Source organism: Tyto alba, unplaced genomic scaffold (assembly GCF_018691265.1).
Source record: "Tyto alba isolate M040663 unplaced genomic scaffold, T.alba_DEE_v4.0 Super-Scaffold_1, whole genome shotgun sequence".
Taxonomy (NCBI): Eukaryota; Metazoa; Chordata; class Aves; order Strigiformes; family Tytonidae; genus Tyto; species Tyto alba.
The window spans coordinates 20,228,775-20,255,459 of record NW_024881261.1 but is presented as its reverse complement, the minus strand read 5'-3'; the positions used below and the strand labels follow the sequence as shown (position 1 = coordinate 20,255,459).

The 26,685-nt window shown below is 45.7% G+C and overlaps 1 protein-coding gene across 2 annotated transcripts; it reads right to left on the bottom strand.

The window, feature by feature from the left end:
* Positions 1 to 6,489: 6,489 nt before the first annotated feature.
* On the bottom strand, positions 6,490 to 25,203 carry CXCL12 (C-X-C motif chemokine ligand 12). 2 transcript variants are annotated; one of them, XM_033001777.2, is made up of 5 exons: positions 25,003 to 25,203; positions 19,818 to 19,935; positions 16,459 to 16,545; positions 12,613 to 12,710; positions 6,490 to 10,725 (listed from the first exon to the last, which is right to left on the bottom strand). In XM_033001777.2, the coding sequence occupies exons 1-5, from the start codon at positions 25,061 to 25,063 to the stop codon at positions 10,694 to 10,696; spliced, it is 396 nt and encodes a 131-aa protein (XP_032857668.1). In that variant the 5' UTR covers positions 25,064 to 25,203; the 3' UTR covers positions 6,490 to 10,693. The 2 variants fall into 2 exon arrangements, with proteins under 2 accessions (XP_032857668.1, XP_042645906.1); XM_042789972.1 differs by lacking the exon at positions 12,613 to 12,710 and having other exon boundaries at positions 25,003 to 25,177.
* Positions 25,204 to 26,685: the final 1,482 nt, after the last annotated feature.

The window sequence follows — 26,685 nt, the reverse complement described above, 5'->3', positions numbered from 1 at the left end:
ACCGTGGTCTTGAGAGGCTGTTAGGAGTGGTCAAAAAAAGAAATATCTTTTTTCCTGAGAACTGCTGATATTTTGCCATTTGTTTCCATTATTAATTGGCTCAGGGGAAGTCAGAATATCAAAACTTCTTGCAGGAAATATATTTCCAAAAAAAATTATTTGATTTGGGAATATATTTAATTTCAAAGAGATAAAAACATACACTTTTGATGTTGGTCTCCTGTGTTACATTATTAGATTATATTTGAAATAGTGAAGTCAAAACAAGCCATTTTACCTTACCAGTACTACAGGTTTCAATATAATGAAAATTAAACAATTTAGCATTATTGAGAAAGAATGAAAAAGTCATCTCAGAGCATTTGGCCTTTCCCACTAAAGCTTAACCAGCATGGCCATGTTCCCACTGAATGTTTGGATTCCAAGAAAGTCAGTCTGATAAAAAAATTTTATCCGGATCTCTTCGCTAGAGAGCAGGCAAGAATAATTCTCGCTGTCCTCTTTCTGCTACCTGCTTCACATGGGATGGTGGGATTGCTGTTTGGGATGAGCCTGTGCAGACCCCCAGAATAAACACATGCAGGTGCCTTGGGTCAGAGGTGGAGGAGTGGAACCGGTCCCAGAAGTGTACACTTCATGTGAAGGTTGGGAAGACCTCCAAGGGGAAGGAGGCGCTTGAAAGCAACATAGGAAGAAATAATGCTGGCAGGACTTGAGATTGTTTATCTGCCGATCAATATCTGAGAATGATTCCCCAATGAAGTCGAATAAGTTGAAGATTGGCAAATAAAATAATGAACAGTAGCTAAGTGATAACTTGTCAGAAAATTTAGAGATGATTGAGAAATTTCTGATAGAGTATTTATGCAATTAAAAATAGTTTTCATGAAACTGAAGTTTTTCAGGGGAAATCTGAAGAAATTTTTGTACTATCTGCTGGGGAAAAAAATCATAATGGAAAGATTTTGGATTAAATCAACATGCTCAGTGCCTGTCTAAGCTCCCAGACTCTTCTTCATGCTCTCAGTATCTTTTATGAGCTAGATGCTGTGGAGAAACTATAAACCCCATGAAACACCTTTGGCTGTCGTGTTCCAGTAAGTCATAGGTGAGCTACAACAGCAATGCGGCAAAGGAGGTGTAGTCTAGCCTGGGAAACCCAGGACAGGATGGATTGCTGGAACTACAACTCCTATGAGTCAGAACGACATGTAGGCAGATCCAGCTCTGTCGATTTGACCAGAACAAATGATTTTGTAATTTCCTGACTGAATTATTTCCAAACTGTCTATTCCATTAGCAAACATGATATTCAGGCTTTTTCTGTCCTGCTTTGGAATAAAAACAAGTGTCAGAGTATTAGGAACCTCTCCCTCTTTCTCCTGGATAAAAATCTAATTTCCAAGCAGAGCTGCATGCTGGGCAGAGGAGTGTCTGTGTACAGCATGTGAGCCACACAGTCCCAGCCTGATGCCCTGCTCCGTATGCCTCTCTCTGGCAGTCCCTGTCATGGAGTGAAGATCCCTTTGTGGGTTTCAAAGAGGCAGAAATGGAGTGGAAATGTTGTGCTATTTGCTTCTGTACTCTGTGAGGATTTTCTGAAGAATGTCCAGATTGCTCATTGCAATCAGCTACCCTTTATTCACTGATGTTAGAGGAAACCAGACATTTGAGATATTCATGTCACGAGCATTGTTTGGCTTTTATGCCTTCTCTTCCAAGACAGCTATATTGCTGAAGGCCAGATGGCACCCTGAGATGCTCTGCTGTAAATCACCAGCATTTCACCAGTCCCACAGTTCAGAGCAAGCAGAATCAGGCCCTCCCACCCAAGACACAGTATTACTGGGGATGTAGCTGGGGACTTCCATTTGTTTGCAATTAGCTGCTGGCACTGGGAAAGCCCTGAAGTCACCATGGTCTCTGGGCAACAGATAAAGCTTTTGTTTTTGCAGAGACAAAAGGCAGAGCAGGCCAAACCAACACAGAGTGTGTGAGCACTGAGAAGCCTGATGAAAGGCAGTAAAGAATGTCCAAAGTCAGCAACAAATAATATGGCAGCAGGAAAGAGAAATCTTATAGTAGTTAAACGTGAAGAAGGAGGGACTGGAAGGGGAAGGAGGAGGGGAGGAGGCAGGATGGCTGGGTGCCCAAAACAGTGATACACTGGGTGAGCACTGCTAGGACTCACATGGGAGCAAGCCACGTGGGAACTGTGCAGAGGGAGCTGCACAGCTCAGACCTACTCTTCTCCTGCCCACAGAGCATCCCTCTCCAGGCTTTATCTCGTACAGCCAAATATCTGGGAAGCCTTGCTTTTCCTTGTCATATCTCCATTATCTTTTTACATTACCCCTCCAAGGAACTGAAATACTTTCTCTTAACAAAATCCTGCATGTGGTGAAAGAGGTGAATGTGAAATTAGATGATCTGTAGTTGTTTACTTGCTTGACAAGCTATCCTGCGTCTGGTGTGATGCTTTTCCAACACCCAACAAAGAGATAGAGACTTGCATTGTTTGCAACGTGTATGTTCAACTAAGAGCTCAGCAAAGCAGATCTTCACAATGAAATCTATGAGGTAGGGATGGTTTTTATCATTCTGTGTTTGCACAACTCTTGCACAGTGGGGCCTTGTCCCAATTATAATGATGATGGACAGGGAGAAAATCACACTGGGGGATGAGATGCAAGAGTAGGGGGATGCAGGCTTGTACAATAGAAACATCTTGGAAATGCCCCTGGAATCTTCCCCCTTTCTTGGCAAGACCAGATGTCTGTTCTGGAGATCCCAAGGGGCAGAGAGTGGTATCAATCCCTCAGTAACAGGGCTGGGGTAGATTGCTTATCAGGTAATAATACAGGTAGGAAAAACACTGGAACAACCAGGCTGAGGAAAGTTACTATGAGGACCTTAATTTTGAATGTGGACACTTAACATGATGGTAGTCATCTGCCTGCTTTTGTGGCCATAGATCTGTCATACAGGGTTTGATGTCTGTTTGCATTCAGAGTATTTATATTTTGAAAGGAAGAAGTATTTCCTCTCTTTTTCCTCCTTCTTTTCCAAATATTTTGTGCAGAACTATTTTACTAGTGCTCCGCCCAGTGGGAAGGCCCTAATTTAGAAAACATGGGCCAGGCTATGCAATAGGGTTCAGCATTTGCTCACGTAAGTGGCCTTCCCTTTGCATATGAATTGTACAGTGTAGTCTGAAGTATTTTAAGAGTCTCTCTGCTGCTCAGAGGTAAACAGATAGCGTGTGCTAGATATTAAACTTACATTGATTTTATGTATTGCTGTGGTACTGTGTATGGAAGGACTTGGCAATTTGGGATTTGTTACACACTCTGAACCACATCCAGAGAGTCTTTTCTTCAGATTTGCTGTTTTTACAGGCAATGTACAAACATGTTTCACCACAGCCAAAATCTTCTTCCAAGCACTGCAATAAATTATGCGGCATGCTAGGCAGCTGGAAGTGATTGCAGATCTTTGGGGTGGAAGAATCACACACGTTTTGGAGGTTTCAGTCAGCTATAGCAGCATTTTAAGCCTCTGTCCTTCTGTTGTTAGCCTGTGTTCTTCCACCTCTCAACAGACTGTTCTAGACTTCACCCTCTGTTCAAGCCACAGTGGTCTGGCTTGGGTTTGCTGAAAGCCTAAAGCACCCTCTTGGTTCTGCCAGCTCACAGAGATGGTGTGTCAGGGTTCAGCTCTCTGTTTGTTGGCAGTGGGAAGGAAGCAATAACAGGTCACCATTTTTCATCAGCAGCTACTGTGAGGAACGGGTGGCTGTGGAGGGAGGTGCTGGATGGCATGTGAGCTGAGGACACACTGATGTGCCAAAGGGTGGTGCTGTGGCAGGCAAGAGAAGACAGATCAGACTTCACAGATGGTCATGAGCCAGAGAGCATAAGCCAAACAGCTCCTCAGCATCAGTCAGGCAGCTCCACAGCTCCTCTCTGAAAGGACCCTGGATCCTGCTCGGATACAGTGGCTGCAAAGGACAGAAAGGAAATGTCTTACCATCTCTTTCAGAGACTGGAAATGGATGACTGGCCCTAGCAAGAGAGCACTGACAAGGATGAGGAAACAGGAAGATGCTGATGACTGGCAGAGACTGCCAGACAGCTTTAAATCACCAAGACTTGTCTCCTGAGCTGTGGCAACTGGGGTTGAGAGAAAAGAGGAGGTCTTCAAAGAGACAGAGGAGAGTATGAAGGACAAATAAGAGTCGGGGGCAAAAAGGGACAAAGGAAGAAACTCATGTAGTTCCTACAAGAAAAGATCACCGGTGTGAGCACTCCTGCCAGAGGGGACCTATGTGAGCAGACCCCCCCTCTGAGATTTGGGACATTCATGGACCAGGGACAGGGCTGCAGCCTTCTCTTGCTGCCATGCTTCTGCCCCTCCAGCTGAAGGGCAACCTTCATGACCAGAAATGGAGGCCTTTTTCCCCTAATCTGTCTCCCGTGTAACAGCAGGAGCCATCTTCAGCCTCAGTCCAAGTGGAGCTGGGGTGGCTGATGATGCACTGATGTTATTAATCACAGACAGGCTGAGGAATGCTCCCTTGGAACCGGGGCTTTCTGCATATGGATTTCTGAGTCCAGAGGGATCATTAGCTCATCTTGTCTGACCCTATTTGTAATAGAGGCAAGAGAACTTCATCCCATGTCCCTTGAGAGCCCGTTGAGCTGTATGTGTCCAACACCACAATAGCATTCAGCTTCACTCTGAAGACATAAGAAGGATCAGGGCATTCCCCCCCTCTCTTGGGGAACATGTTCCAAAGGCTAATCAGTTCCACACTTAGAAATCTGTTTTCAGTTTGGTTTTCTCTGGCTTCAGCTTCTAGACCTTGGGTTTTTTTGTTTTTTCTTTATTTCATTTTGCCTTTGCTAGTCTCAAAGCTACATATTTGTTTTGTCTGAGGGACTCCAGAGATGACTTGAGAGCAAGTATCTTTATAAAACAGGGAGATTCTCACCAGAAGCTAGGACTGACCCTCATTGTGTAGCATCACAGCAGCTCCTAGGTAACATCCTCAGTGGTAGCATCTTCAGTGGTAACATCCTCAGTGGTAACATCCCCAGATGGTCCCAAGAAGCAGGAGCATTTCCCATTCTGTCTTCTGACCTATACCATACCAGGGCCTAATAAATCCAGACCATAATCAGTGTCAGGATGGCTGAGGCCATGAACGTAGCTGATTGCCTTCATCTTGATAATATTGGAAAGAATATGTCTATGAAGAGAGCCTCTAATTCCTAGGCAGTTCACAGATACTTTGTCACAATGCTTTGCTGAGGAAGAACCAAAACTTTAACATTCAAAAGACCTGATGACAGGCACAGTAAAATGCTCCACAGAACATGGGGTCTTTCCTTAACATTAATGTGTCATTTTGTAGCTAATTACTCCTGGTGCATTTCCCAGTGGCCTGGGAAACTCTCATTGACCATCTGCACTTACAATTACCTGCTCAGTTATTCATAATCTCTTACTAAATCATTGATGGATTTGCAAAGGGATCATCAGTCATCTGAATTTCCTTGTTCTGTTTTTTGCATGTCTTTTGCCTTATGTCAATCTGGCCAAGAAATATTTATTGAATAAGAAGCCCAGTAATGCCCAAGCACTATTTAGCTGTTATGAGATATTAAATCATCCCTAGCTTTTGCTCCAGCCAGAGGTGTACATGGTGCTGGGATTCACCTGTGTTGCAGTAGATGAACGGAGGACTAACATGCTGGAGCAGGACAGCTGTGGAGGGAGCAGGATGACCTGAGGAAACACTTGGCTCCTGTCATGGGTAGTCGGAGATGGGGGAAGACACTGACAAAAGCCAGTGTTCAATTCATGGTTTTTAAAAACACAGCAAAATCCCTACAACATCCTCCAAGCTAGGATTATACATCCAGGATCTCAGGCCAGTCTTACAAGTCTCTAAAACCATTCCCCACCTCCAAACTGAAGGCTGACCCTGCTGTGCCCAGGGAAAACCAGCCCCAAGGAGGGTGCTGTTCACCACATCTGCTCTTTAGTCAAATGTATCCCCCCAACACCCCCCAGGCTCTTCAGAGAATCCCTCATCCTTCCCCCAGCACAGGTGACAATGGCATGCCTGTTGCTGTAGCAAAAACAGCTCATATTTTTCCAGTTCCACTGAAGTCAACCAGCTGCAGGAGACAAGGTAAGGGGGAAAAAAAATGTTAAAAAAAAGTTTGGGTTTCTGTTTAGAGAGCAAGTGGTTAAGCCTTTCTTTTTGAATGTGGCACATTTCAATCTGCTAGGCTGCTGCTCCCTGACAGACCCCATGGGCACTTTGCTTCAGGTTCCCTGCAGAGAGTCTGACCCCATGGCACTACATGGAAGCATCCTTGAAACTGGACACTTAAACTATATATGAATGTTTTTTTTCTGATATGAAGATCTTAGCTGTTTGTATGTAAGGAAAAAAATTAGACGCAAATAATAATTTCATTTAGATAGACATTTTTATTAAGAAAATTTTAAGTACATACACATTTATGGGAGAAATTACAACAACATTAAAGTGTTTATTTTCAAAATAGTCTATGAAAGGAGTAATTTCAAAAGCATAATATAACTCCTCCATAAAAGCTGCCTTACAGGAACACAAATACAAATCCCTTTTCACATTATTTGGGAAGATATTTCTTTTTACTTACTAAAAATATAAAGTACAGTATTTACCACATTCTGACAACACTGAGTTCTTAAGGTGTGGAAGATGGGAGATTCATGCAGCCCTTTCATCATGATACATGTTTTCTTCTCTGTGTCCACCAGAGTTTCATGTTTGCAGACAAGGCTTGTCTTGGTGGAATGTTGGTAAAGAAAAAATTCTGATTTTAGGTGATGAGTTCTCAGAAACCCCTGGTTACTATAAATCACATCACTCAAAACAAGTTGACAGAGAAAAGAAGGACCCTCTAGATGCTAACAAAGGGAAAATAGCAACAAAAGCTTCTATAGGAACTGCATTTTCAATTAAATGTGCATATTTAACTTCCAATATAGCCTTCATTGCAAAATGAACAGTCACCTTTGCTCGAACACCTTAGTTAAAAACACATCAGAAAGTCACTCTTCATCCTTCCTCAGGCAGAATTCAGACAAGATATTCATACATACAAGTATAAAGCTAGTATAAATTAAAAAATGGCACAGAAATAAATACCATCTAATCTTAAAAAAAAAAAAATCCAACCTTATGATTCACCAGCTGCACTTAGAAAATACCACATGTGATGATTTCACATTTATGGAAGCTGCTTTTTCAACACCAGTTCAGTGTTATCTCTTTTCCCTCCTCTTCACGTGTGGTCCCTACATCACTCCTATCTCCCCATGCTTCCTTTCCCTGATTCAGTCTCTGGTCAACAGTTAAAGGCAGAAAGGAAAATCAAGTTCTCTTCCCCAAACAGGTTGCTGCTAGTGCTGCTTCTCAGCCTGGTAAGACCGTGGTGAGCACAGGAGGAACAGCGTGTGATGCACAGGGTAGCACAGGGAGCTTCGGGCAGCCGAGTGGTTGACTTCTCTAGTGCCAAGAGCATGGCTGCTCTTCCCGATGTGTCATGCAAATAATGTCAGGCAAAGAGCAACGCTTCTCACTCAAGGTTTAATTTTGGTTTAAAGCAAGAGAAAGCTTTTATCGGGTTCTCGCTTAAGTCTTCAGTTACTCCTGGCCAGGTTTGTGCCACCCCTGCATTCACACTGTGCTCTACATTGCCCAGGCAAGGGAGGGACATGGTGCTGGTCCCTGAGAGCAGCCCATGTCCTGAGTGGTTTCAGCTACACAAGTATTGAACTGTCACAATCACAGCAGTGTCAGGGCCCAGGTCACAGTGTGAGTCTTAAGAAATGCATGGGCAGACAGACCACAAGGTACCCAGACATCCACCACCTGGCTGTAAATGTTCCTTAACCTTGCAGGGAGTCCCTTTCCTTCCTGCTGCTACTCATGCATTTCTCCCAGGAGCAAATGTCCTTCCTTCAGCACAGTCTACCCCTGCAACACTCACTAGTTTGCCCCCAGAAGAGAAGGTTGACAGGTGACCCTATTTCCTGCAATACCTCCCTTCCCTGGCTATACTGTCCAGAGCTGGGACCCCAACATTTGGCCAGGGTGCTCCAGCACTGCCCATCTCAATGCTTCTGTCAAAGTAGTCTGTTTGCTCAGGCTGTAACCTGGGGTTGGCACATGCCCAGAGACCTTTCCCTGCTGGTACCAACCCCAGATGCACTCCCTGTTAACACGGACTGCAGCAGAGAGCTGGCAAGGCTATACAGTCACATCTACCCACCCCATCTTTATAGTAGAAAGCAAATGTTTCCCCTAGAAACAAAACTTTAATGGCCCCTATCATAATCAGCAAGGTATGCTGTTGAATCAAAATCGGAACATAATTTAATTCTCCATTCATTCCAATGGGAATTGATCAGACCTGAAGCTGTCCTTTGATAGAAAGCATGTGTGAAGAATACACCTCCCTGGATGAGAAGGACAAGCCCTGTGTCTGTGTCAGATCCAAGATTCTTTCACACTTTCCCCAAAGTCATTCTTGGCTTTGACACTCATATGTCCGCCTCTGGAAACCCACTAGAAATTGCAGGTACATGTGTGGGGACAGAAAGTGGACCCTAGGATATAAAGTACAGTCCAGGGGAGATATAAGCAACCCTATTTTGGTCAAAAAAGTTCTTCCTGTCCTTACCCTTACAACAGAGGATCTGATCCTTCCCATATTAAATCAATACTCCAATTCTCATCAAGTACAGTGGTACCAGACCTTTCAAAACAGAGACAGAATATACTTAAAGCACCACATTGGCAATTATACCAATAGAAGGAATGTCAAAATCACAAACATACATTTTAGGCACAGCAGTTGGTTTCTACTTTAAAACAAATGAGGTGATGTTGTCCCAGCTGAAGCACTCTCTGTAATAGCACTGTTTCACAGAGAGGAAAATACTTACAAGATTTTACCTGAATCCACATGGAAATAAGGTAGTCCCTGGCTAGAGGAAGTGTCTCTTTGGCACTAAAGATACCTGCCACAAAAAGGAGTGCTTAGTGAAACACCCCTCTCAGTGTTTCTGACACAGGCTGCAGGGAAGAAGATTCCTTCTGAAGCCACCCGCTCAAAAAAGAAAAAACAAATACAATCTTACATTTTTTTTGTTTACAGTACACACACAGATACATACAAACACAAGCACTGTGCTGTACAAATGCGCTTCCCCCGGATCCTAGTGCACAGCATAACATGATTATTGCAGCACTGCAGGTGTCCTTCCATACGCTATATAGCAAAGATATTGTGTATACAGGCTGGAATCAGGAGAAAGAAATTTCTGGCTGAGAGAGGGGATTGGTGAAAGGGGTAGTACCTGTCCCCAGGTGTACTTTGCAAACGAAATTACAGAGACTATCCCGTTCACCAGCAAACGGGGCCATGATCGCTGGTGAACTGTGAGTGTTGGCTTTCATTTCCACACCCAAGAAACACTACTCCTTCCACAAACTGGGCACACCCTCTCTTGCCCCAGATATCTCTTTTCTCCAACAATATGGCCAGGCATCCTCTTCTAGGTATCTCTGGAGCAATCAAAGATGTTACTGCCCTCAGGTGCATGTGACTGTTCAGTAGCAGAGGCTACAGCGTCCTTGGTGAAGGGCCACACAAATGCATGTCCACCTACTTCAGTGCAAAGCTAGCCAGGTGAGCTGAAGCCACCTCCCGTGGATGGGTGGGAAGAGACACCTGGTGCATGGCAGCATATCTGATGTCTCCAGCAATTTGCAACATGATCATGTGGTGAGACCTTTAATAACTCTTTCCTTTTTGTGCTAAAATTTGTCATCAGAAACACAGGAACATAGGAAATGCCAGGTGACATCAGATCAGTGTTGTGGCTCCTAACACTCACAACTACTACAAACCAAGTGCTAGCACCTTGCAATACCAGATGTGCATTGACCCAGCTGCTCATAGCTGTCACCAAGATCTCTGATCTTCAGAGAAGGGCTTTAGTCCTGTAGCCCTGAGTTTAATCCCTCACCCAAAATACCAATAAATGCCACCCACAGTAATGCTGTCCACTCTCATAAATGTCTGATGCTTTTTAGCCTTCCTATGTTCTTGGCCTTGATGACTTCTGGAGGCAAGGAGTTCCTCCACTACTTACGCAACATCATTGCACTGTACAGTTCATGTCCTTCTAGGTTTAAAACTCCAGGAGACTTGCATGAACCAAAAGAAAGTTAAATAAAGCAGAACCTCTACATAGCAAAGGAAATAAAATATATAATAACATAAGGTTAGTTTAAATTCATATCTGCCCTCAGTGCTGGGTAATAAACATATTTTTTTATAAAAAAATATGTTTATTTTTATGTATAAAAACACATTTTTCTGAAATAGTTACATCTTACTATATAAAAATAACACTGTGAAAGCAAGCCAATTCGTGCAAGAAAAAACAAAACAAAACAAACCCAAAAACAACCGACAAAAAAAAAACAAACTAAAAAAAAAAACCTTTGGAAATGCATGAAGCGTTGCTTTTGTGCAGCATGATAATAGTGAAATGTATTCATTCCCTAATACTGGTTATCTGCTCTCTGGGTCCTACAGTAAGAAATCCTGTAGACGGCTTACAATGCTTGACTCTTACATCTTGAACCTCCTGTTGATGAAGAACAGAGTGAAATACTATTAAGGTTTATTTCAGTTGCAAAAGCTTTGATATCAGGCCTACTCAAACAGCAAATCTGTGTCTGAACTAACCCAAAGGCATTTCTTTTGCAGCCCCTCCAACTAGTATTTGCCAAACATTTTGGGGGGAGTTCTCCACAAGGAGCTACTGGGACCCAGCAGGGTAAACCCAGCAATGGGAGTTATTTTGGGCAGGTTGTGCTCATCACAGTTAGTAAGGTGTTCAGAGCTAACACAGAAGGAAGACTTGCTAGGAAGCTTAATCTGGACTTGGAAGCCAGAGCAGAGAATTATCAGTGGGCAAAAACACTTGGCAAAACAAAACAGCAGGGAAAGGAGGGATTAATCATTTGTGAGCAGCCCCAGTAGTGGAGCAAGTGGTACTGGGAATGCCTCCTCTGCCTGCCCCTACCCCACAGCTCTGCTGGAGACCATGGATTGCAGCTCCACAGGGTTCCAGGTCTCTGTGAGGATGCAGGAGCACAGAGGACAGTCCACTGTCTGCTCTTGTTGGTGTTCAGCTCCCACCACGGTATGGCTGGAGAGCAGAGGCCTCCGCATGTGCTGCCCAGCCAGGAGCCATCCCCACGGCTACCCTGCTCTGGGACCTCATCTGCTGTGAGCAGCTGGGTAGCACATCACAGCTCGTGGTGACCAGCTGCCCAGTGAAGGTGGGGTGACAGGGAGGGCGAGCAGCCATACGCTGCACAATAAGTGTGTGAGGTGTTAAGTGCAGAGGTAGGGAGCTCAGGGTAGGAGGTAGACAATTCGAGTCTGCCATGCTCAGCGTGAGCATGGTACCCAGTGGGAGTGGTAAGTTAGGCATCACAACAAAGTGCAAATGCATTGTGTTCAGGGTTCACTCAGAACAAGGAGCCAGTCTGTGCTGGTGGCATGCAGGTTTTGTCTGAAGTGACTCCAACTCCTGCTCCAGGGTGATTGGCCTTTTGCAATCTAGATGAGGTCACTAAGGCTGTCAGAAGTGTCAGAGGGTAAACACCAGGTATTCAAACCCCTCTGATGACCCAGCATGTCTTGTCTAACCTACAGGATCAGAACAAACATCCCTTTCAATGCCTGCTGAACAAGTAAGACTGTGTGACCACAGCCAGAAACAGTTGTGGTTACTCTCAGTGAGGGTAGCCTTGGAAAACTTATCCAGGCATAAAAAGGATGACTAATCCATGAACAAAAATTTTCTCTTTGAAAATATCTTTTCCAATATCCCACACCAGTAACAGTACTTCTTTTGGTGCAGAAAGGCAGGATGCACCATCCTGGTGAGGAAAAAAAAAAAAAAAACAACAACAAAAAAAAACCAGGGACATCCAGAGCATTGACATATGTAAGACCGTTCTTTGGGACTTGCTTAGCATCTCCCATAGAAGTGTCAACCAGTCACCAATGCACCAAATCATGTTGTCACCACCCAGTGCTGCATTTGTCATTAAAAAACCACCAGTGACAAAATCACAGCTGTTATTTATAGTTTAACTCTGTCAGTTTGGTATTGCAGCAATATGGCCAGCTAAAAGAAATAGGACTTCCAAACCTTTACCCTGTTTTTGACTTTGGCTTTTTTTCAGGATGATTTTGACTGCTTTGGGTGTCCATTTTCCCATCTGTAAAATGGGGAAATTTTCCCACCTCTGTTATGGCTGAACTTTCCCCCTGTTTAAAAGTTTTATCTATATAATACTCCTTTGCAGTGAGGGTATAGATGTTATCCTCAACAGATATAGGGAAAAATTGAAGTCTGAATAGGCTAATATATTTGCCCAAGGTCACATAAGATGATCAGTGGAAGAGCAGGGACTTGAACCTGAGGTATCCCAGCTCAGAAACTAATGCCTCCTACCATTCTTTCTCCCTGAAGACTTTAGTGGTGTTGCACGGGAAGGGCAGAGTGGGCCCCGTTTCTTCTGTTGCTTTTTTTTATGAGTGCGATGACGTGGTCTACATTAAAAGAAAAATACAAAAAGACTGCCATAAATTATCCATATACAAAGGCCTTATTCACATTTATCCTATGGTCCCTTCAGATCTTGCTGGCAAGGTGCAAATGAAGATAACACCCCTTTTCATATTTGGTCCCCCCTTCATATTCCTCTGCTTCAAAGGAATGCTAAGCAAATTAAAGTGCCTTGGTGACAGGACATTTGCAAATTTTGAGGCCAGAAGAACCCTTTTCCCCAAAACACCGAAATGTCCCCAAATGGCTGCCAGAACTTGTCAACCAGGAACCTCACTATCCACACAGTACACCCCAAGGTACAACAGAGAGCAGAGGGGGGATGGATTTCTAGCTTCCCATGCAGCATTCCCACTGACATCAACAATAACTGGTGGCTATTCTATGGGATTTGTGGACATTTTGTGCCTTAAAACAAAGCTGTAAAGACAGTCACCTACATTGTCTCCCACTGTGTGGGACATTCACCCAACACATGCTTGGTGGAGTACAAGGAGGTATCTGTTTTGGCATCTGGTACTTCAACCCTTATTTACAAATGAAGTCAGAAACTAGGAAGAGCTGCCGCACCCAGTTTTACAAATGCTGTGTAGGAAGGCAGCAGCAGTGCTTGGCTCCTATCACAGCCAGCCCCTAGAAGTTGGGAGTTTCCTTTCCTTCCTCCAAGTAGGCTCAAGGGAAAAATTTTTCCTATTTTACTTCTTCATCTTCTTCATATCCATCAGCTCTCTTGTCTGTGCCAGCAGTAGCTGCTGAGCTTAATGGACTCCAGCATCTCGGACTGAGGGAAGTTCTGAGGTGGGACTACATTAATGTGACAATGGACAAGCTTGTCTCTGTTTATTTTGGGCTCTGTTAACTCTGCAAAGGCCTGATTTTGCATATCCTTGCATGAAGGAAGAAGGGAAAAGCAGTCAATGCACTATAAATGATGACTGGGATTGCCTATAAGTGATACAGGATTTGTTAGCTATTTCAGGAAAGGACTAATTTGCCCCTTGTCTATAAAATGGATGAATGTTGAATGATGTTGACCACAGCAGCTGCACAATGATTTTTAATGCCAGTTAAGGAATTTAGATTCCTGACAGCCTGCATGTATTTTACTGATGTCTCATAAGTGTGTATATTACATGGAAATGTGATGAATATAAAGCAATAATAAATGCTAAGCATAATTAGTGAGCAAAATAATTCCCTACAAAAAACACCTCGGGTTTCACTATCGACTACTATATTCTATGAACTATATTGGACTACTATATTCTATGAAGTTTTCCTTGCCCTTAGCTGCAGAGTATAGTACTGAAGTTACTCTCATAATGAAGCATTGGTATAGATTAAGATGTTTTGACAGTTTGGATTTTACTTAAGCAATTACAGGAGCCCTTTCTACAAAACGTATTGATTTTATTCCAGAAAAATAAATTCCCATGTACAATTGGGTTTTCATAACATGAAACAATTAGCCATTTTATTGCTAGTGCATATAGGGTAATGTCACATTTCATACAATTTCAGTACAAGTGAAAAAATATAATATATGGCTGATTGAAATTGATAGCTACATTAACATTTATAGATCTATATAGATTTATTTTACAAGCTGTTAGTAGTTTAGAGGGATATCGGTGTTTTAAACTACCAACATTCATATGGCTCCAATTCAAATATATGAATTGTTTGATGCACTATAAATATATTCCAAAGTACATTTCATTGAAGAAGTCAAAGCTGTGCACTAAAATATATCAAAAACATGCTTTGTGAAAATGCTACAGACAGAGCCCTGACTGTCTGTGGAGCATGAAAATGCCACCGGTGCTAACATTACTAGTTGGAAAATGAAAACAATGCCATGATTACAGGATTAGGTGATGGAGATATATTCTTTCTGTCATTTTATTTCATAGAGCTGGGACCAAATTCTCTTCTGTTAGTCAATGTAAACCAGGATGAAATCCACCAAATCAGCAGAATTGCTTCTAAATTAGCATTAGGTAAACAAAACCCAGAATCTGGCTTGAGATCAGGCACAGGCTCACTGGTTTCTGTAGAGCTGGCCCCAGATTTTCACTAGTAAAAGTGAGAGCAGAACATATTCCAGCTGTGTCGTCCCCCTAAGTCAGGCAGGCAGGATCTGAGCACATAATCACATTTGCCCAACCCTACAAATTTCTTAAGTGCCTCCTAAATTTCAAGTCTTATGAACAACACCAAGGGCTTCATTGGGGATGACAGCAGACAGAAAATTAGGCAGGGGCTTGAGGATTTTCCCAAATTGGAAAATAAAGTAGCTCAAGCCCCTAGGATAGTCAGCATGGGCCACATCCTGCTCTTGAGTTCAGTTGTGTTTAAATCCAAAGCCATCCTGGCATCATTAACCTGGATTACCTCTGCAGAGAATTTGACCAAAGGACAAGAGGGCTGAGTGCTGGCAGCAAAGAAGGCACTGAGCTTCAGATGAGATGGGAAGAGCTGTCAGGGCTGGAATCTCAGTCAGTTTGTTAGCTGGTTTCCTTACCTCCTCCTCCTCCTCCTCCTCCTCACTCTTGGCCCCAGTGTGGTCCCAAACGGGCCACATGGAGGAATCTCTCTGCTTCTGGTAGCATTTTTCCCCTTGCTTATTGTAAAAACACAAGGGAACAAAGACTTTTTTTTTTTGCTCTACCACTTGTATGGCAGATGCATTTACAAAGCAAACAGTGGAGGGCATTTAGCTACCTGTTCTGCCTCACATCTGCCCTGGGGCCATACCCTTCCCCACCTCTCTCCAAGAATGCATTGCTTTTGCAAATGACTGGATTCCAGCTCTGCCTTTACCCTACAGATGCAGAGGGGGGCAAGGTTCAGCACATTACAGCATGGTTACTGAGGGATGAGAATGTGGTGGCAAGGGTGGGAGGGATACTGAGTGCACAGGTAGGCTTGCTGGCCAAAATGCTGCTGCTGGATCAACCACAGTCCAGAGCTCTAGGCAAGCAAGGAAATGCTTTGTACCATCACTTGTCTCATCTTCCATCCCAGGAAGGCTGGAGCCCTCTCCTGCAACTCAGCACATAAATGTTCTCTGTGCTGTTCTTGCTCACCATGAAATTGAACTGAGGTAGGCTGGGTCCACCTCAGAGTAGCCAGGATCACCCACTTTCAAGGGGAATAAAAATAGATTTTAAAAGTCTGAATTTGCCAAGTGTGGCTGGTTTTCCCCTGGCCTTGTGGGAGAGCCTTTTTCATTGCAGTGCATCTCGCCTTGGCTGATATTAATAGCACTCCACACTGGCCAGCAGAGAAGCAATTTTTAGCGCCAAGACCCCCTAGGCCTCAGCTGCCTGTGCAAACAGACCTCCACAGTGTAACATGGAGAAGGGGCTCCAAAGAAACTGGAACAGTATAGATTCTGAAGTAATTGTAGTTTGGCTTGGGGAAGAGGGGGCATAAAGGAAACATTTTCCTTGGGAGAACGGCTTTTTTTAAATGAGGATGGGTTGGGGACCCCAGAACAGTTTCATTAGGATAGATTTTGCCTCAAACACTGGCAAAACTCATAATTTAACATTTAGAATATACTAGAAGCTGCTGTTTTAATACAGACTAGGTCAACTCCAAACCCATCTTCAATACAATATCTGATTCCACGAGTACTTTGTCCACATGGTAAAAGCCAGCCCTTAATGTTCTACCCTTTAATAACTCAGGATGTTAGCTGCTAAGTCCATTTGTCTCTTGCCTTACTTGTTTAAAGCTTTCTCCAGATACTCCTGGATCCACTTTAGCTTGGGATCAATGCACACTTGCTTGCTGTTGCTCTTGAGCCTTGCACTGCCAAAGAAGAAAAGTCAGAGTGAGGCTACTGTGTAACTGTTCCTCAGCCCGCACCCACCACCCACCCCAGGACGCCTTGTTCTCCTTGGGTGTCAGTGCTGCTCTCAGTTAACCCATGAAAAGAGTGTGTTGTCCCTGCCATCCTCGAGGCACCTGTGATAAATATGCCTGGTTTCAAAGCACTGGTACCATCTGTCTCCTCTGATGCCAATTCTTGTGGTCTGTACTGGGATGCATGTGGGGGTGGGACAGATACAGAAATTGAATCTAAGTTTTCCAATTTATACCTGGGCTGTTATGAGTTCAGTGCCAACAACAGATAAATTTAATTTGGAAATACTGACATGGTAATTACACGTTATTTTTGCAAGGAATTAATTAAGAACAGCTTTCAGATTTAACCCCAAATTGGAGTTTCACATGTTTTGAGGACAAAACACAAACCCATACCTCTAGGATGTTCTGAAAGGGTCTGGTCACTTGTTAGCTTTTTGTTTTATAAACTGAACTAACAGGTTGCAGGCAGGAAGACAACTGGAAGTACCATAGTACCAGAGGCAAGTTTTCCCTCATGTATTCACTCAGCACTGGAAACAAAAGCAGAAACCTCCTGAAGGGTTTCTACTGGATGTCCAAGCTGCACTTTCCACACCAGACTGTTTAGTTAATTCCCTGTGAATTTGGCATTTTGGCTCTCTACATCTTTCATGCAGAAGCAGTACGAACAGTTTTGCACCCTCATCAGCAGGTCTTACCCTCCATGGATTTCAGAGCCTCTTGAGAGTGCTGTGATCTCCCACTTCCCCTAAGCACCCTGCCTCTGCCCCAGCTGCTCAGAAATTTCCCCTCGAACTGCCTGCCTGACATGCAAAAGTGCCAAGAACAGCAATTTCATGGAAATGCTTATAGGAATAAGTTCAGTATTTGTTTAAGCATTTTGTAGAATGGAAACCAAAATGCTTTCCACTTTATAAAATGAAATCTGAAGAATATAAAACAATGGCATCAGAAATAACAGGTCAAAAAGGCTCCCTGGTCTGAAGTTATGCAACAACACAGTTGTAACACAAACACATCAAAGATCCAGTCTTGCAAGCCCTGTGCCAATAAAGAGATGAATGGGCCCAATTCATATTTCCCTTACAGCAGTGCCAAGCTGGAGTATTTCCAGTGAAGTGATACCAACTGAGAGTAAGAATGGATTTGCTGATGTTAGCAATGCCTGGGAACTCTTGAGCTGGCTTCACAGGGTACAGAACCAAAAGCACACGTAACCAGACTCCAGCCACGTGCAATGCAATTCTTTTAATCTAATATTAAGACACTGATTTTTTTAAACATTTATTTCTGAGCCTGTCAGCCCCTGCTCCTTGTACAGTCAGAGCAGAGACCTAGACAACTGTATGGAGTGTTAATCTGAAATTATTTAGGTGTCTAATTTAGGATGCAATTAATTGCATGCTAAAAATGCCATTTCCCTGTACTGAAAATCAGGGAAATTAGGGTGGGCTTTGTAGAAGTAGACATTGACAGAAGAGATTTATGGATTTGGAGAGATGACTTCCAATAGAACTAAAGACAAAAACCTGCTCCTACCTTTTTGTTCAGGTACAATTCCCCCCAAACATAAAAGGGAATGTACCTGTGCAAAAAAAAAATACAAAATCTTACCTTGAAACTATATGTCTTCTCTAAGATTCCCTCCTGAAAACAGTAGCTTTTAAGTTACATACACCTTCACTGTATAATGCATATCCACTAAACACAGAGTGTTCTTAAAACCATCAAGATGAGAAATTTATATGTTAGTTTTGATTCCATTTCTGCTTCTGCCTCAATAAAGACCTAGTTCAAATTTATGATGTTTCAGGTTTATTTGGAGGTGAGTTTTTAAGTACCTTACTTTTTAAAGTAACAAAAGATGGTGAATTACAGGTTCATGTGTTCTGTGTGCCACTAAATCACATTGCAAACAAACATATCTGTGTCAGGAATGGACAAGAACATGAGTTGTTTGTGTTTCTGCATTTCATGTTCTTATCTATAATTACTATAATCCCACATTAATTAAGAGATAAATATATACTGTATCCTGTCTTAAATGCCTGTCATTTTCTTGAAACTACTCCAGAAAATTCCAAATCCTCTCAAAGCCTCAGCACTGGGGACCCTTATGAAATCCATTGACAGTCCCAGAGCACAAATCCATACACTACTGCATTTTGGATGCCTGCCTCCACAATTGTTTATAGGTAGAGGTCAGAGTTAGTCACAGCTGGTTTTGCCATTTTTGTGAAAGGAAATTATTTCTCAGCTGAGGCTTACATTTTTCTTACTGCCCTCAACCAAATCCTAAGGCAGAAGCTTGCATGAGAAAATGCATATGATCTACCTAGAGTGGTTTTAAAAAGAAAAAGAATCTTATGAATAAAAACTGGTTCATGAATGGATACATACTCTTCAATATATCTGTAGACTCCTGAGAAACCTCATGAAACTACAGCAGTTTTCTGAGTGCAGAAATATTTCAGATGACAAAGAATGGATTTCTACATCATTTGAGTTGCGAGTGGCAGAGCTTGATATGGATAGAAGACAGAACTAGTGATGGGAGCACTGCACAGAAACCCAATATAATCACTGAGACCCTCTTACAGTGGTCAACAAAGTTGGTAATAGTAAGGCTCCCTTGTAATGAAAAGATGAATGCTATTTTTTCTCTTCTGAAGATTTTGTATTTTGGGCATTTCTGTCCTGCTGTGATCTGTGATTTACTGGAGTCAGCCACTGCCTGGTAAGTGTGCCCCTAGATCAGGCTAGCACATGTTTAGGGTCTGTACCTCCTGTGGAGGCTACAGGAAATCCAGGAATTCCTTTTGCTAGTTTAGCTCCTCTTTATGGAGAAGTGGAGCATTAGAAGACTCAGACCACTGTGGAGTCTTTTCCCCAAGGTGCAGAACTCCACATCCAAGGCAACAGACAGCCTGTCTGACATTCCTGCTCACATCCCCATGGGGGAATAGGACACAGGATCACACAGTCACAGGGAGATCACAGAGGTAGAACACAGCTGTGAAACATCTAGCTGGGCTCCTTTGTGTGGAGTGAAGCAGGGTCCAGCTGTATCTGACACATGGGGTGAAGAGATGAATTGGAAATCATGGCATGAGACAGACTGAATTGCAGTCACCAAAGCAGGAACCAGTTGTGTGTCTTTTTCTTTTTGACACCTCAGATTTGCATCCATCTGAAAAGAGTAAGAGACTTACACAATCTGAAGTGAGCAGTTGGGTGTGGAGAGGATTTTGAGGTGCTTAATGTTGGCTCTTGCCACGTTGCTCTCGTAGAATCGACAGGGGCATCGGTAAGTCAGGCTGACAGGTTTCTCTGCAGGACACGGGGAGAGAAAGGACACATTACTCCCTCTTGCTCTCGGTCAGCAGCACAGAAACACAGACCAAGGCTGACAGAGACTTCTTTCAAATATGCAGGTTAAAAAAATCAATAGAAAAGCTATAGCTTTGGGAGAGCATTTGCCCACAGCTCACAGCACAATCCTTTTACCCCAGTACCCAGCCTTTCAATAAATGTGCATGGGATTTTGGAAGACAAAAGAAGAGGGAGAGAAAATGGAGATAAGTAAAAAAGAGATTAGAATAAGGAGCTGCCCCACTGTGCAGGGATGCTCCTGGTAATTAGACAAGATAAAGGCCAAAAGAGGGGGCACTTGTCTTCAGTGTTGTTCTTGTCAAATGATTTTGACCTGAGGCCAAATTAGAAGGTAGCCAGAAGAAAGCGATTAATTCCAAAGAGTTCAGATCAAAACGGCTCGGCTCAGGTGCAGGCTTTTCACGGGGGACTTACTGGCTGCAGAAAAGCCCTGAGTCTTTCAGGCTTTCCCAGGGCCCAGCAGCTGACCTTTCCCCACTAGAGACAACCTTTACTCCCAGCCGAGATATTCGCACAAGGAGGTGCGACTCAGAGATGCGAGATCACAGTGGTTTGGCAGGAGAGATTTGGAGTCTTTTGAACTCTCAGCCTGTGGCAAAGTAACAGGTGGCACACTCCATATACTAACCAGGAACCACCAGACTGTATGAGACGTTTGTCATTGGCATCACTAGGGACAGAATTAAGTTTAGCCCCCCTAGGCTAAAAATCAGCCATGTATATGGCATGCAGAACAGAGAAAAGCAGCCTAGTGCTGGATCACCACAGCCTCTGATGCAGTCCTGCTACCTGACTTCTCCATGGAAGAACATAATTACTGGCAACCAACTGCACATAAATAAGGTCTTCACTCTGTGTGTAAGCTTCAAAGCTCCGTGCACACTAAAATACGAACACAGAAGCTTTGCCTGGAAGTCTAGAAGGAGCTGCCTAAGATCTTAAACAGTTTCCCAGTGGAGCAGTTTTCAGCCTCTGGGAGGAATTAAATTCATACACCTAACCCATAAGGTCTGGCTCATGCTGTAGATGGTCAGATCTATATCTGACAGGGCTTTAGATCCCACATGGCAATCTGCCACCCTATTTATTTAGCCACACAGGAGCACTCAAAGCATCCAAACCCAGTTCACTTAAAGGCAGATGGAGAGCTAAAGAGCAGGGAAAGTCTTGGAATCCCTAAACTGCCATCTAGAAAGGTGAGAAAAGAGACAGCTTTTCAAAGTGCAACTGATCTGTATATACTGCACATTTACCAATGCCTGTCCCTAGCACATATAACCACAGACAACACAGTGAAATTACCCTGTTCTTAGGAGAGAAAAGCCTGTTTTCCAAGTGCCTCTGGCAAGAAATGGGCCATAATCAGATCCCACAGGCAGATGGGCAAGCAGAGAGGAATTCACCAGTGGGAGTAGAGGTGTTCTAGATTCACACCAGGATCTGAACTATAAATTAACAAAATTGGAGGACTTTTTCTATCAGTTTTATGGCAGTCCAAACAATAATACAATTTATGAGTTAAAAATGGGAGGAGAAGCTCCCATCTGCAGGGGGAAGAGGAAGGAGGGCTGCAGGGTGGGCCTCCTAAATGTGCACTAGACTGGCTAGCGCTACTGTGGAAAGGAAGGAGAAAGGCACTAGGATCTCCCACTTCAAATCTGTGCCTGATAGCTACACAGTAGTGTGTTTGTATTGAAAAGGGAGGCTGAAATTGAATGCAGTCATATAACAAAGTTCAGCACAGCTGCAGTAGAAGTGTCTCTGCATGCTTGTACCAACCAAGTTTAAATAAACTTTACCCTAAACAACACACAAGAGGTGAACTGTTCAGATCTATGACTTGAGAAAGCAATCCTGTCCTCTCTGAGACTAGGAGAGGGACTTTTGATCCCATACAACCTGAAATCAGGAGCAGAGAATGTTTAACCATGACTAACATGTCTGTGAGCCCCAAAGTTGTGTCCTGCCCAAGAAAAGGCACAGAAAGGAAGTGGGGAAGCCCCAGCATTACGGTGTTCTTCTGTCACCCCACTGCAAGGTGGAATGACAACTCCCCTACCAGCACAAGAATTCCTTTGGCATTTCTGTGCCCCTTGCTTGGCAATCCACAACAGGCACTGAGCACCAGGGAGTAACAGCACAGGCACCAACCGGGTCAGCTCTCAGCATCGCTAACAGGGAATCAGTATCTCCTGCCACTACCCCTCCAGCACTCTGGATTGGAGAGTTTGGCTGCAGCTCACTCTGCTCTCAGCAAGGGAAAACTTGTGCATGTGACATCTTCCAACACACGAACCCCTATCATCCTAAAGTGGGAGGAGAAAGGGGCCATTTGGCGGCCATAATTTGGGAAGGGAAGATTTCTGGTCTTACTCTGAGGCTGACAAACATCTTCCCTTCCTCATTTCAAAATTTGAAACAAATTGTTCCATGCACAGTAGAGCTGATTAAGTCAATTATTCTACAGATTTGTACTGCAAAGGTTAATGATCTGTGGGTTCTCTTATGTCTACTAAACACTGAACACAAGCTAAAGCCATTAGCTCAGTAGGACAAATCAGTATAATCTGTTAATTGAACTGTTACATGAAAACACCAATTTTCATGAAACTGATGGTACATAAACCTTTTGAGACCTTTAACTGTCTGGCACATTTGTTTACAATGGGCAAGTACAGTCAAAAGTTTCAGAAGGGCCAGACACTCTTCAGACATTTCAGTGTCATTCCTTCACCTTATTTCCTTCAACAAAAAGAGAACACTTCTTTTGGTCTTGACTAGAAGGGTTCGAAGGGTTCTTAGTTTTGGGTGTTCTGGGTTTTTTAGAATAATAAAATTGTTTTATCGTTTTCTAACTCAAAGCTGAGTTTTGCTGGCTCTGAACACCCACTTTTGCTGGCAAATTCTCTCTAGGGTCAAAGCGCTCACAAAAATCTCCCTCACAGAGTGGCCACTTACCAACGTTGGACAATACATATTTCACCCCATAGGGATCTGCCTTGCCTCACCCACACTGGAATGGGACAGAAAGGGAACAAGTAAGTTGCCAGTTCTGCTGCAAAATTACCATCAGTAACTTGCTGTGCTGACTGGGAAGCTCTGGGCACTTGAATGGAGAGGGAAGCTATATCCAGGCAAGCAGGCTGGGCATAAACAGACAAAAACCATTTGATGGGAGCATCATTTTGCTCCTGTTCATCCAGGGGTGCATTTGTCAATATCAGGAGAGAGATGGAAACTTTTTGAGACTAGAAGAGCTCCATTTCCCTGAGAAGTGAGGCTGTGAGTGGCAGATACAGCTTGATCAGAGTGGCTAGGAAAAATTCAGATCTTGCCTGCCCTCCAGGACAATGTAGCCCTGCAAGCCCTCATCTGGATCGGGGTTGAGAGCACTACATGACAAAAGAGAAACAGGCAAAAAACTTCACTCATCACTGCAAGCCGGTGGGGTCTCTCTCCTTACACTAGTTTTTCTCCAACCCTTTTAACATGTTTCCTTACTCAGGTAGCCAGGTCCCGACACGCTTGCCCTGCCATAAAGATACCCGCTGCCGTTTGCTGCCAGGTAAGTAGTGCTGCCGCGCAGGGAGAGGGCTGGCGTGGGCTGGCCTTGCCACGGGTGGCCCCCGGGTTTGCCACCGCTACCTGCTCGCTCGCTGCCCAGCCCGCAGCCCCCGCGGCGGGGGCCGGAGCCCACCCGGCCGGGCCTGCCTGATGCTGGGGTCTCTCGGGGGCAGCGCCTGCTCCTTGCCGGCTTTCCGTGCGCTTCGCCGGGACGGGGTTGCTGCTGCGACAGTACGGTGGAAGGGCGTCGGCGAAACTATCGGGAGCGATTAACTCTCTCAGGCTAAACAAAGAGGACGCCGGAGGGCATCCTCTGCCGTTCTGGGTGAGAAACACCCAAGTTTCGATCGCCAGAATGGAAGAATAAGACGGGAGCGGAGGATTGAAAGAGCACCCGTTACTTAGCCAGCAAGCTTTCGATGAGGGGACAAAAGGTGGCAAAACTCTGCCAGGCGAGAGGCCAGCCGCAGGAGCGCCCGGGAGATGCCCAGAGGCTGCAGGCAGGACCCCCATCCCGCCACGCGTGCGGAGTGCGGCTGCCCCACGCGGTCCCCGCTCCCCCGTGGCCCGCCGGGTGCGGAGCGAGGCGCAGGTTGCCGCGGCCTCTGGGGATGCCCGCACCCGGCGGCTCCCACGGCGGGCAGCTGGCGAGCAAGCCGGCCAGCTGCCTCTGCGGCCGGGCTGCGGGGGTGACACGCGGGACCGCGGGGGACGGCGTGGTGCGGGCGGACTGTGAGACGGCGCTGCAGCGCGGTGTGTGTGTGTGGGGGGGGACGGACGGACGGACGTCCGCGGTGTCGCTGCCTTAGCGACAAATGCCACCGCGGCAGCGCTCGCCGGTTGCCAGCCCGCGCTTCGCCAGACCTCTCATCAGCGCACCTCTCCTCTCCGCGCCGCCCCCCCCCCCCCCCCCCCGAAACCTCTCCGTGCCCCTTCACAGGGGGTGCGGTAAATTCCTGCTGAGTGACCACTTTGGCTCAGCTCAGCCTTGATGGAAGAAAGATAGATCACGACACAGAAAACCGAACAACCGCCTGTTTCTCATTTCTTGTAACTTTGAGGGCTGAGTTTTTAAAGGGGAAATCGATATGCATATTTTGCAACCAAACCACCTCCCTGCAGACCGAGCGCTGTTGAAAGTCTTCCCCCAGCCGATTTCAATCTGAGCTAAATTTGGCAAAGAGGTGCGCTTTGACCAGCCTTCTTCTGAAAAAAGAGAGGGAGGGATGGAGAGAGCCTGCCTGCTCCCAGCTATCGCTCGGGGCGCGCCAGGAGCCGGAGCCGCGGCCGGCGGAGCGGGAGAGATGCGGGGAGAGGCGGGAAGAGCGGGGATTTCCGCGGGACCGTGACTCCCGGCCGGGCTCGCCGGCGCCCGCAGGCAGGAGCGGTGCAAGCAGCGAACAGGCGGGGAGGGCGGCGGCGGACCGGCAGCTCACTTACCCTCCGAGAGGGAGATGATCGCCAGGGCAAAGGCGAGCAGAGCCAGGGCTCGGAGGTCCATGCTGGGGCTGCTGGCGGGGCGCGGGGCAGGCTCTGGACTGCTGGTCCCGGCGGCTGCGGCGCTCTGCTGGAGTCCCCTCCTCCCCTCCCTCTATAGAGGGGCCGGGACCGCCGGGGCTGGGGGAGGGGAATCAGGGGGAGTAGCTAGCCTATGATTTATTGCCCGTGGCATGTTATTACATCCTTCCTCTGTTAAAAATGCTTGGAAAGGATCCAAAAGAGCGAGGGCTCCACTCTTCGCTCCGTCAGCCCGGCAGTCTTCCCCCAGGCTAAGCGCTTGCCCCAGCAGCCCCGCGACCCGAGCCCCCCGTGGGACGGTAGCGGCGGTGCGCTCCCCCCTCCGCCGCGTCCCTGCCGGGGGGCCGGGGGGCCGGGGGTCCCGCCCGCCCGGCGGCTCAGGGCTGCGGCGCGGCGGGGAGCCGGGGTCACGGCCACTCCGGACAGCCCGGGCCGGGGGAGAAAGTTTCATCACCAAACTATGCCAGCCCCGTCTCTTTCTGGGCACCCCGGCCCCACTGCTCTTGAACCAGAGCGGCTAGAGCTGGGGCAGCGGTGGGGACGCATCCTGTAATGTCTCGACATTACACCAGGAAGAGCAGAAAAATCCCCCTTCACTCCCCTGGGCGCGAATCCAGATTTACGCTGGCGCCCTGGACACTAGATCCAGCGCCTCATACGAAGCATCTTCACAGAAGTTTATCTGTGGATTTGGGGGGAGGAAAAGAGAGAGAGGTAGGCTTTCAGGTTTTGCCTCCTCATGCTTGGCTGGAAATACCACCTTTTCCCCGTATTAGCTGAACTTAGTTGTACATTTGCTGCCACATCTCGCCTCCTTTGTATTGCAGATGCCGTCGGGCTCCCTGGCACCTCGGCTGAAAGCCCCGATGGCGCTGCAGAGCCGGGAGGTCTGAGGGGTGCCGCTTACCCCGAGCTGTTACAGCTTTGTCAAGTGTAATTGACTTAAGCATGTCCCCTCTGTCTGCAGTCCAAGCCCACGGGGCCCTGTTTGCTGCCATTCAATACTTTAAATAAACATCGAGGCTTTGATTGAATTTGGACCTCTCGGCTGCATTTAAAACAGGCGCCCTCCAGTAAGGTTGGGGCAGAGGGGGGGCAAGTGGGTAGAGCTAATCCTGGTCTGGAAGTGTTTAAAGAACAGGTCCCGTGATGCCCACCAAAGACAGCAGCATGGTCGGTTTATACCTTGGGTAACTTCAAACTCTGACAACCACAGCTCATGAGGTTGGAAACAGGGGCCCAGATCCTGTACCTGTGCTAACCTGGGGCTGTTCCACTTGGAGAAGCTTGTTTCTAATGCTGGGGGAAATGCTTGCATTGACACTGGGCCATGAACTGGCTGCCAGCCCAACACATGCCAGAGAGGCCAATTCTCACATCCAGCTCCCCAAATCTAGTTATTTGTATTTGTCTGTTTTTGCTTACCAAGGAGGCCTGAATTTTAGGCTAACCTTGCTCTCCCTCTTTCCTTTAGGTGAGCTAGCACAGGAGCACAGAAACCTGGTGGACTGAAAGGGCCAATAACCATGACTAGTGCTGTGAGCCTGGCCACAACCGCTGTAACAGTTCTAACATTCTGCAGGCATGGGAGAAGCAAATTGTAAT

Bases quoted from the DNA above. Each gene is read 5' to 3' on its own strand.
- CXCL12 (XM_033001777.2), bottom strand. From the start codon at position 25,063: ATGGACCTCCGAGCCCTGGCTCTGCTCGCCTTTGCCCTGGCGATCATC. The intron at 12,711-16,458 runs GTAAGGCAAGAG...CTTTTAATGTAG, and splicing joins CTGGAGAAAGCTTTAAACAA to ACCACGTCATCGCACTCATA. The intron at 10,726-12,612 runs GTAGGAGGCATT...CTTCATCAACAG, and splicing joins GTCTTCAGGGAGAAAGAATG to GAGGTTCAAGATGTAAGAGT.